At 38.8% G+C, this 12,240-nt stretch overlaps 1 protein-coding gene across 1 annotated transcript; it reads left to right on the top strand.

The window, feature by feature from the left end:
* The first annotated feature begins 384 nt into the window (after nucleotides 1-384).
* Nucleotides 385-11,360, top strand: folr (folate receptor). Its single transcript, XM_034168193.1, is given in 11 exon segments — nucleotides 385-548; nucleotides 6,505-6,643; nucleotides 6,740-6,789; nucleotides 6,791-6,926; nucleotides 9,282-9,417; nucleotides 10,962-10,991; nucleotides 10,994-11,036; nucleotides 11,038-11,072; nucleotides 11,075-11,101; nucleotides 11,104-11,148; nucleotides 11,151-11,360. Coding segments are annotated over 10 exon segments (708 nt in total). The 5' UTR covers nucleotides 385-548; nucleotides 6,505-6,514; the 3' UTR covers nucleotides 11,228-11,360.
* The last annotated feature ends 880 nt before the right edge of the window (nucleotides 11,361-12,240 follow it).

Here is a 12,240-nt window from a genome sequence, read left to right as displayed (position 1 = left end):
CTCAGGTCACGATGCAGGATGAGGGCCATAAACTATGTGCCAGGGAGAGGGACACGCTGACCTTTAGATAAGGAGAAACTCTGATAATGTTAACATGTCGTGTCTTCTTTCTTTTCTTCTGTAAATTTTAAGACAAGACAAAACAAACAAACAAAAAAAAAACAAAGACACCATGTGTCTAAAATAGTCCAGTCTTCCCTAAAACATATTTTTATGTGTTTGAATGGTGGGTGTCCTCGTCCTGTGTTCCTGCAGTGTGTCACATGAAAGTGCACGCCTGTCTCTTTTTTTTTTTTCTCAGTTTTGTGCTCAGCTTCAAACCCACACCTGACAGTAGACTTTGCACTTTGAATATAACAATCGCCCTTCCATTACACACAGTCACACTTCCAGTTACACTTTCCTCATGCTCATGCATCACAAACGTGTACATTTTGTAGATTTTCTCCAGCGTGTTTGGTCTTCAGAAGTGTAACAGAGGTGACAAGAGGACGTGCTGTTTAGTCAAATTTTCACATCAGAAAGGACTCATCAAGGAATTCTAAAAGGTAAAATAAATGTTATTTTATTTTATTTTGAAATTGTGTTTGAAATAAAATATACCTGTAATTTGCAAACTTGCCATTTCTGTTAAACAAATAAGAAAGAATGAAGATGACTTGTTCATTACATTTACTTACAGGTACTCTTTACAATGAGAAGAAATTCAAACAGGGTGATATTTTATCAGTACGTTTATTATTGGAATTAAGGGTTTTCAATACTAAAATTATCTTCTTTAAACTCAAACTGAAAATGAATCTCTAAAATATCATATAAATTAAATAAAAATATCAATGCCAAAATGATGGGTTGTATAAGTAATGTCACCTTTCACAGTATAAAACAAATAAATGGACTGCATTTATATAGCACTTTATAAATTTGTTTCTTATAATTCTATACACAGTACCCCATAATGATAATGTGAAAGTTTTTTGCTGTTTTTTCTTTTAGATTTTTTCAAATTTATTTTAAAAAATCGCATATATTAACAGCCTATGCCATGAAACTGAGCTCAATTTTGAGCTCAGTTTCATGGGATCGTGTTTCCACTGATCATCTTTGAGATGTTTCTACAGCTTAATTGGAGTCTACCGTGGGTAAATTCAGTTGATTGGACATGATTTGGAAAGGCACACACCAGTCTACATATAAGGTCCCACAGTTGACAGTGCATGTCATACCACAAACCAAGCATGAAGTAAAAGTAATAGTCTGTAGGCTTCGGAGATGGGATTGTCTCAAGCAGAAATCTGGGGAAGGGTACAGAAACATTTCTGCTGCTTTGAAGGTCCCAATGAGCACAGTGGCCTCCATCATCCAGAAATGGAAGAAGTTGGATCCACCAGGACTCTTCCTACAGCTGGCCGCCCATCTAAAGTGAGCGATCAGGGGAGAAGGGCCTTAGTCAGGGAGGTCACCAAGAAGCTGATGGTCACTCTGACAGAGCTCTAGCATTCCTCTGCGGAGAGAAGCGATCCTTCCAGAAGGACAAACATCTCTGCAGCAATCCACTAATCAGGCCTGTATGTTAGAGTGGCCAGATGGAAGCCACTCCTTAATAAAAAGGCACTTGACAGCCCATCTGGAGTTTGCCAAAAAGGTACCTGAAGGACTCTCAGACTATGAGAAACAAAATTATCTGGTTTGATGAGACAAAAATTGAACTCTTTGGCGTGAATGCCAGGTGTCATGTTTGGCGGAAACCAGGCACCACCCCTACAGTGAAGCGTGGTGGTGGCAGCATCATTCTGTGGGGATGCTTTTCAGCAAAAGGAACTGAGAGACTAGTCAGGATTGTGGGAAAGATGAATGCAGAAATGTGCAGAGACATCCTGGATGAAAACCTGCTTCAAAACGCTCTTGACTTCACACTGGGGTGACGGTTTATCTTTCAGCAGGACAATGACCCTAAGCACACAGGTAAGGTATTAAAGGATTGGCTTCAGGACAACTCTGTGAATGTCCTTGAGTGGCCCAGTCAGAGCCCAGACCTGAATCCAACTGAACATGTCTGGAGAGATCTGAAAATGGTTGTGCACCGACGCTCCCCATCCAACATGATGGAGCTTGAGAGGTGCTGCAAAGAGGAATGGACAAAACTGCCCAAAAATAGGTACACCAAACCGTGTCGCATCATATTCAAGGAGACAGGTGCATCAACAAAGTATTGCGCAAAGGGTGTGATACTTGTGGATTTCTTCATTTTTTGTTTTAATAAATGGCAAAAATTAAAACAACAAAACTTTTTTCATGTTACCATTATGAGGTGTTGTGAGTAGAATTTGAGGGAAAATGAATTTCATCCATTTTGGAATAGGCTGTAACATAAAATGTGGAAAAAGTGAAGTGCTGTGAATACTTTCAGGATGCACCATATCCATCCCCTGACTTGTGTAAAGAATACTGGCTGTATTTCTGTTTTTGTTGGTGTTGTTTTTGTTTTTTACTAAAGGGTGCCATTACTTATTCAGTCCAGTTTATTGGCTTTGATATTTTTATGTAATTATGTCATGTTTATAAATGTGTTTTATTTTTGGTTTGAGTATATGGCAATTTTAGAAAGTGTTAAATAGATATTTTTCATATATATATTATATATATATATATATATATATATATATTTATGTTTAAAAAAAACCCAAGCTTGTGTAGATTTTCTCTTGCCACTGCAGGCTGCTAGTCTAGTCAAGTGCATGTGGGAAATGCGTTCATATTTTTAATGTGTCACAGTGCCATTCAGAAGAGTTGAAAATTATGATAAAACTGTGTTGCAGGTTTTACACATTTAGATTAGTTTGATAGGAAGCTGAATGAGGGTGTACATCACATTTCCTGTGGATCAGTGTGAGCAGCCTTTAGACAGCATGAAAAATATACTGAGTCAGACCACGATCACATGATAGGCATTTACAGCAGGATAATGTAGGTCACCACAGAATGATTTTACAGAAGTGGGATTTATAAATCCCATTTGAAGGGCCAAAGCCAGGCTTAAACCGGCCAATCCTGGATTAGTAGGTATGACTAGTTAAACCAGATTTTAACAAGAGCATATGAAGATTTCTGATGTCCGCCAATCCAGATCCAGATCACCTCCAAAATTCAGTGGTGTCTTCCATGTGCTAATATCTATCTGTGGTGCAAATTTGGTGAGAATCCGTGAAGTAGTTTTGCCATAATCCTTCAAAGTGTATATAAAGGGAACTTGATCCAGACTGGATCCGGATCACCTCCAAAATTTAATGGTGTCTTCCATGACCTAATATGTATATGAGGTGAAAATTTCATCAAAATCTGTGCAGTAGGTTTGATGTAATCCTGCTAACAGACAGACAAATAAATAAATAAACAGACGCTGATGGCGTACGTAATAATACCCCAGCAAAACAATACTATTAATGGAGACTTATGAGGAGCTGAAGTCTTTAATTACAAAAAAAATGAAACACTGCAGTGGAGCAGTAACAAAAGAAAGGGAATATGCTCAGCAGACAATAGCAGTGTGTAAGGTAAAACATTTTAAATTTAATAACCACTGATCTTATCTGAAGTAGTCCAGAATAACCTACACATTTGACGGATCAACATTAATTTGGTTTATTTAACGCTGTACTGGACCGTCATGATGAAGAAAGAGCTGAGCCTGGAGGCCAGGTTCTCAGTTTACCAGGCGATTTATGCTACTATCCTCATCTATGGTCATGAACTTTGAGTAATCATTGAAGGAACAAGGTTGCAGATACAAGTGGTGGAAATGAGTTTCCTTATTTTGGGTATCTGGGCTTATATTGAGGGACAGGGTGAGAAGCTTGATTATCTGAGAGGGAATCAGAGTAGACTCATATTAAAAGAAGCCAGCTGAGTGGTTCAAGCATCTGGTGACGATGCTATCAGTCATCTTCCTCCGGAGGTCTTTTGGGATTATATCTCCTCGCTGGCTTGAGAACATCTCAAGATCCCCCAGGAAGAGTTAGAGGACTTGGCTGAGGATAGGGAAGTGTGGGATGAGCTGCTTGCTCTACGTCCACCGCAACCTGGACCCGGACAAGTGGCAGAAAATGAACAAATGAATGAATAACAGTAACCTAGGAGACACCTTCAGTCATTTTAAATGGCAAGAAGACTCGATTTAAAAAAGCTTAAACAGCCCAGATGAAAGGATGACCTGAAATATGATTTCTGCCATTAATTCAAGGATAATTTTTAGGCTGTTACACCAGTGTGTCGCAAAACCTCAAACAGAAGGACCAAGTGTTATATAGAAACCACAATGCAAAATGAGGGCTGAAACTGAAACAAAGTTATCTGTCTTTCATTATCTGTTTTTCTGTTTTGTTTTGTTTTTTTTGTTTTTTGTTTTTATTCAGGAGTTGTACACTTAGTCTTCATCACTATAAGAGAAATAAGTCACCATTGCCAGTTCTGGCCGATTTCCCAAAAAACAATTTTGCTCTCTTTCAGAAAAAAAACTGCATCCTAAAATTCTTTAAACAAATGTATAAAATATAAATAAATAAAATATTCAATTTTGCATTGCAAAACACATGACCAAAAACTAACGCAGTAATTTGTTTTTCTTTCTGTTTGCCCCAATTTGCCTTAGTAGGTCTGGTGTGTAGTTTTATGCCAAACGCCCTTCCTGACGCAATTTGCGTTCTACATGGGAAACGTATGGCTCCTGGTGTTCCTGACCAGTCTCCTATCCAAGTGTTAATGAGGACCAACTCTATTTAATGCCCAAGATCTGAATTGATCAGGTGGCACAGAGTGGAATGGCTGCAATAATAATAATAATAATAATTAATAAATGCAGAGAATAAATATTGTTCAGGCAATCTTCACTTATTTTTACAATTTTGCAGTCACAAAATGCAATATTGACAGCTTGGAGTTGTTCCTTCTGTGATTGAAAGAAAAAAGGCCCAAATAAACAATATAATATTGCACGTGCAAATTTTGTTAAGTGGGATCCGGCAACAATGTGTCAGGGCAATGGGGTATCTTGTACTTTGCCAGTACTGACTTGTCTTGCGGCTGACTTGTTGTGTACTAGTTCAGCGGGCATGCCTCACAGAGAGAGCAACAGTCCATATATGGACTCCTGTAATATATGTCACAGAAGTCTAAATAAACCATTTCAGGCTAAATTTTGCTTAAATGAGTGACATTCCCACAGCACAGCCATATGATTTTGGACCTTTGAGGATATTTCATTTTAAACTCCTATCAAATAACCTTGGCAACATCAGTATTATGCACAAATCTTCACATGACAAAGAAATCATAAAAAAAATATTCCCGGAAATAATGTTTACTTTATGAATATTCAAATGTTTATGGTAGATAATGCTAAGCATTAGAAACTAAACCATATACTTATTTGGCCTGTCTACCTTTTACCTTTAAAACTCTATTTTTGGTTAACTATCCTGTGTTTTTAGAAAAACATTGTGTTGATCAAGTCATTATTTATTCATTATTATTCAATTCGTTAATACACTTGGTTTCAGTGCAGAAGGTTTCCGGTTCAAATCCCACCACTGCCACATTTCGCCATGTAATGTGGAGTTGCGTCAGGTCGGACATCCAGAGTAAAATGTGTGCCAAATCAATATGCAGATCCACCTTGGATTTGCTGTGGCGACTCTGAGAGCAATAAGGGAGGAGCCAAGGGTCTTACTATTATTTAGTTTGCAGCTGAAACCTACAAAAGTATTAGCTTTTTACTCATCTTCAGAAGTCAGTTACTTTACTTGAGACATTGCTTTCTTTATAAAATACTCTCAATTTTGTGTGATATGATAAAAAAAAAAAATCAAAATTCAACAATAAGAACATCTGTGCAGAAACACTTTACTTTTGACTTTGCACAATAGTGTGTGACACTTGAAAGTGAAATGTTTAGATTGTAAACAAAAAAAGGAAAAAAATATCACAGAAGAAAAGTCAAGAGTTGTTTTCATGATGCGGTGACACAATTCTATGTGCCAACTATGTGGCTGTCAGTTATTTGTCAATTGCTTTCTTCTTCAGATAGTTTGGGTAAGTTCTGAGGTGTGTCTGCCAGACATAGCCATAATGTTCATGAAGTGGAATTTGTATTTTCCAATAGCCATATTAGAAGAGACTGTTTGAGATCATAAACATCACTGATGCTATTCCTCGAGGCCAGTTTCTCTCTCTCTCTCTTACACACACACACACACACACACACACACACACACACACACACACACACACACACACACACACACACACACACACAAAATAACCCTTTAAGGAATGAAGAATGAAAATGTAATGCACAAAAGAAACATACCTTGTAAATGTTCTTGAGACAGACATGTAGCCTGACTCAGGAGTTAGTTTTGTGCTGTAAGACAAAGGATTTTTTATTTTATTTTTTTTTTTTCTTCTTAGTATCTGATTTCCACACTGCAGCATGCTCTTGCTTCCCAGCTGTGGAGCTATGTGGGTCATGGTGACCTTGCTGCTGTCCTTCTCCAGTGGCACTCTGTCTCTAGATAAACTCAACATGTGCATGGATGCAAAACACCACAAAGCAGAACCTGGTCCTGAGGGGGACCTTTACCAGCAGGTGAGGATGCAACACTCTGTTATAGGACATAAGATGTTATGCAGATGTTAACATGGTTTGGAGATTAACACCCTGAGGTTGTGTTTGTGTATTTAGTGCTCTCCGTGGAAGGAAAACGCGTGCTGCACAGCCAACACCAGCACTGCGCCACAATGACAACTCCTACCTCTACAACTTCAACTGGAACCACTGTGGTATGATGACAAAGAAGTGCAAGAAGCACTTCATCCAGGACACTTGCTTCTATGAGTGCTCGCCACACCTGGGCCCCTGGATACAAAAGGTGTATGTGTGTGTCTACTGCTGCGAACACGAGATGGCAGCACTGCAACATTCACGTCCACAGCACACAAAGTTTGATGTTTGATTTACACAATCCACGATTAAACTTTATAATTACATCAATAAAAAAGTAGAAATGCTCCGAGAGCACATACCTCCACAACACTTATTTTAACCATAGGCTCCAAAAAGTGAATTCTGAGAGTGAGAGAAGTAGAATGTCCACATGCTGTACTTCCCCTCACATAACAAGAACACCGATCTAAATACATGACTTCCTCATGTATATTTGATGAATTTAAGAAAACAAAAGCAGGTTTTTTTAAAGCATATTCTGTGAGCATACAAACATAATGTTCATTTCTGACAGAGTGAACACAACAGAATGATTAAACTGTGGTAAATGAGTCAATTTGCACTCACCCAATGTAAATTCACCCCCTTAAAATTCAGATTTTGATCCATAAAATCTAGATATTTATGGTGTCGACACCAAATTAATATGTTGTTTAAATGTCTCTCTAGCTGTTCTAAAGGTTTAATCTGGATCAAAATGATCTGGATTTTGAAATCCCTTGTTTTGTATAGACATATATAAATCTATAGACATATCTATAGAACTGTATCTATCTATCTATCTATCTATCTATCTATCTATCTATCTATCTATCTATCTATCTATCCATCGATTGATCGATTGATAGAATCGATAGAATGTGCCACTCAAAGTGTATTTATTTGAAGGAACAAAAAAGCACATCTTTTAAACAGGCAGACCTCACTAATTATACATGACCCCTTTCTTGAAAAAACAAACAGTTGAGCAGGCAATCAGCAATCTGATCAAATTGCTTTTTAACAAATGGGCTTGGATTTTATTTTCCGGATTGGACTATGTATTAATTTACAAGAACTTGACTGAAAACCACAAAATTGTCCTATCTCACAATGCTAAAGTGAAAAATAGAATTTAAAAAAATCCTCAATCTACCCTCTTTATCAGATCTGCTCTAAGAATTTACAACAATTAGCTGTTTCCATATTGTCTATATCCAATCTTTCCAGCAAGGTTCAAGAAAATCACTTTAGTAGTTTTTACATAATCTTGCTAAACAGACACACAGCACTGAAACATTACTACCTCCTTGTCAGAGGTAAAAATAAAAATAATTAATAGTTCCAGTTCATAGTACACTTTGTAATTGTAACTTTTCTAGGCCACATTGTTACTATTTGGGCAAGAAGATTAATTCCAACACAATGTATTTCATGTGTGAGATAAGTCCTGACAGGAACCTTGAAAATTGGATTGGAAAAGGATTTTAAGACAAATCAGAAGTGATCATGAGACATTTGATACAGCCAACAAGAGAGCCTCAAAATGTCTTTTCTGTTTCACTTTTTTCATTGTTTGTAAAGTGTGCAAAGCTTCTCGTAGTGTGATGTCACCATATCTTCAGATATCCCTGACATATACCACTATCATGGCAGCCTGACTATTACTAGTATGGTATGTTTTAATATCAATGGGCATTTCATGCTTGATTAAATCTGAACTACAGATGCTCATATTAACTGATGAACAAATTCTTTTTGAATACACATTCCTTAAATGAAGTTTGTGTTCTGTTTTAGACTGTCAGAGAGTCAGCTGTTATTTTATTGTACTTGCGTCTAGACAGGCATTCAGCTGAGTTCAAAACACTGACCAGCCGTATGTATGCACTGGTCAACATTCATGTTTTGTGGTGCTAAATTTTGCAGGATTGCTAATTCCTTATGACTTGTTTTGCAGTTGGGGTGGGGGGATCTGTTGTAAAACAATTTCATACAACATTTCTTCAAACAATCTGCAAGCATCATTTTAGAGACATGATGAATAGCACCCATTGTGAGCATTTGCCACATCATATCCAAATCCTGTGAAAGCGAAAATTCCTAATAAAGTGTAGGTGGGAAGTTTTTCTAGCAAAAGGTGTGCCACTAACAAATTGGTCACGACATGTTCTCTGTCATTTCACTGACCCATACAGATCAATCAAAGACAGAGAATCCCCAAAGGGGTACAAGTCGCTGGATAATGACCAGTTGGCCACTAAAGGGATCTCTGAAGCCATACTGACTAGCAGGTCTAACATAAAAAAAAAAACAAAAAAACAAAAACATTGTCCCAACAACCAAAATTTTCTAGTTGTTCCATTCATGTTCAATGTATCCTGATATATCTGATTCAGCACATCTTAAAAGCCTAATATGCAGGTTGTCATGTTTCCTGAAGTGAATGTCTTTCGTGAATTTTGTCACATATCTGCCAAACTAGTTGTGAAATTTGCTTGATATGAGTATGTGTTTGTAGGTGGACCAGAGCTGGCGTAGGGAGCGTATCCTGAATGTGCCTCTGTGTCAGGAGGCCTGCCACCAATGGTGGGAGGACTGTAAGAATGACATCACCCTGCAAGAGGACTGGCACACAGGATGGGACTGGACCTCAGGTCAGTCCCACATACACTAGTACACAACCAGTAACGTGTTAAGAAATTTACTGTATTATGGGTAGTAAACATAATGCAACTATTCACTCAAGATTTTATTTCTCCAGCTATTTTCTGCCATGTTTGCAGTCTGTATTACGGTACATAATGAAAGGCATCATAGGGCAGATGCATACTCTATGCCCTCCACACCACAATGTAAATATACACGTCTGTCATGGTGTTTTATGGCTACATATGACTTCACCCTATAACGTTTTGGTGACTTCATGATCAAGTCAGTCATACAAATCAATCACAAATAATTTGCTGATCAATGCCTTAGATAATCCATCTAGGCTTCTTGGTTATTGAGATATACAACAAAAAGGTTGTTTTTCAAACCATGTTTTCTTTGAACCTGACTTTTCACCTTTCACCAAACTACTCCACAATCTAATATAAATCTAGATAGCTGTCCCTGTCCGAAGAATTCCCATCAAGTTTGAAGGAAATACATCTGCCCGTTTTTGAGTTATATTGTCCACAGACACACTCACCAGTGCAAATAATACCTTGCTATTTGCCGATGTGCAAGGTAAAAATACAGTATTACCAATCTCCCAGACAGTACTCTGTGTAAATTTGGCCTTGGGGAAATATACTGAGCAACAAAACAAATGTGAGTTTTCCCACAAACAGTAGGGAGGAAAGTAATTTTCATTTCTATTCTGCTCCAGAGATGCAGATTATGAAGAGTGACTTTTAAGACACAGAACACGCGTTTGCACACAAACCACGGGCGCTAACGAGCACCTGGACAGAATTACAGAGGAGATTCACTGTCAATTAAGATTGGTGATTTTGTTGGGGTATGAAGGGCCTATAAAACCAATGATAACATTTGAAATTTGATGCATTTTTGCCATCCTACTTCTCACTGAAACTCTTCGTGAATGTGCCATTGACATGCTGGGTGCTGGTTTGACAGTGTCAAATGTAGCCAGACATTTAAATGTTCATGAGTTGACTATCAACCAGTTAAGGAGGTTCAGAGACAGACACATAGAACCCTTATGGGACATTCTGGATTGTCATGTTTGCGCTCGTATCCCGATACAAACACTGTTGTTTAACTGCAGAATGCTTTGAGGGAGGAGTTGGCAGGACATTCCTCAACAGGGAATTCACCATTCAGTGAATTCTATGCGCAGAAGATTAACTGCATTAATTGCAGCACATAGTGGTCACACGACATCTTACTGACTGTGACCTGATCCAGAATGTTATCTTTCTCTTTATTGACTCAGTAAATTCAAACACACCTTCATTTACTGTTGTATGTCACATCCTGTACAAAATCTGAGATAAATTTAACTCATAAAGCAATATTAAAACATACTTGCATTCTTTTGTTGTGTTCAGTATTTATGTTGTTTCAAATCTGCCTCTGTCAACTCCTCATCTCTTCAAACCCATCTCTCTCTCTCTCTCTCCTCTCTCTTCTCTCTCTCTCCTCTCTCTCTCTCTCTCTCTCTCTCTCTCTCTCTCTCTCTCTCTCTCAGGTACCAACAAATGCCCCAATGACACCAAGTGCACAAATGGACCAAAATTTTCCCCACACCCAAGTCCATGTGTAACAATCTGGTCCAACTCCTACCTTTACACCACTCTGGCTAATCATCAGGCCGCTGCATGCAGCTCTGGTCGAGGGGCAAAATCCCAACAAGAAGGTTGCTGAGTACTACCTCAACATGCAGTGCAGCAGCAAAGCATTGCCTGGACAACGGTGCTCCTCATAACTATGGCCTCCTTCTATTTAACCATGTAGAGAAGAAAGGTGTTCGGTGCAGAGTCTCGGTGGATGGGGCCACTTGAAGTCCACTCAGATTGTTTCTAACTAATTTGTTCTTTTGAGTCTTTGATGCTCCAAACTGATATTATGGCAGACCCTCATTTAAAATAAAATACGAGGTCTATTAGAAAAGTATCCGACCTATATTTTTTTCAAAAACCATATGGATTTGAATCACGTGTGATTACATCAGACATGCTTGAACCCTCGTGGGCTAGCGAGAGTTTTTTCACGCCTGTCGGTTACGTCATTCGCCTGTGGGCAGTCTTTGAGTGAGGAGTCGTCCACCCCTCGTCGATTTTTTCATTGTTTAGGAATGGCTCAGAGACTGTTGCTTTTGTTTGATAAAAAATTTTTCAAAAACTGTAAGGCACCACTGAGTGGACACCATTCAATAAATTCAGCTGGTTTTCGGTAAAAAATTTTAACGGCTGATGAGAGATTTGGTCTGGTAGTGTCGCTTTAAGGACGGTCCACGGCGCCTGACGGCGATCTGCGCTTCGAGGCGGCAGCGTCTCGCCGTTTCAAGTTGAAAAACTTCCACATTTCAGGCTCTGTTGACGCATAAGTCGTCAGAGAACAGAGAACTTTCAGAGAGTCGGCATGAGGAGTTTATTCGGACATTCCATTGTTAACGGTTCATTTTGTAATGAAAGAACGTGCGGGCAGAAGTCGCATGTCGGGCTGGACCGACCGCGGGGGGTCGCGGCAGGAAAGACACCTCCGTTGGAAATCTTAACGGGCAAGTTGGAACATGCCCAAGCTGGTTAAACAATTTCTCAGTTACTCACATGTTGAAAAGCCATTAAAAGCCGCCTGAATTCTACAAACTGGTTTTCAACACGGAGGTGTTTTCCTGTCGCGGCGCACACAGATTTGCCGAGTCGTCACGGAAACGACTCGGCGAATTTGCGCGTACGTCTTTCATTAAAAAAAATGTCCTTAAACAGTGGAATGTCCGCATAAATTCCTCATGCCGGCCTCTTCTG

The sequence above is a fragment of the Thalassophryne amazonica genome, chromosome 4 (genome assembly GCF_902500255.1).
Source record: "Thalassophryne amazonica chromosome 4, fThaAma1.1, whole genome shotgun sequence".
NCBI classification, from domain to species: Eukaryota; Metazoa; Chordata; class Actinopteri; order Batrachoidiformes; family Batrachoididae; genus Thalassophryne; species Thalassophryne amazonica.
The sequence above is the reverse complement of the archived record's forward strand: the minus strand, read 5'-3'. Positions and strand labels throughout refer to the sequence as shown.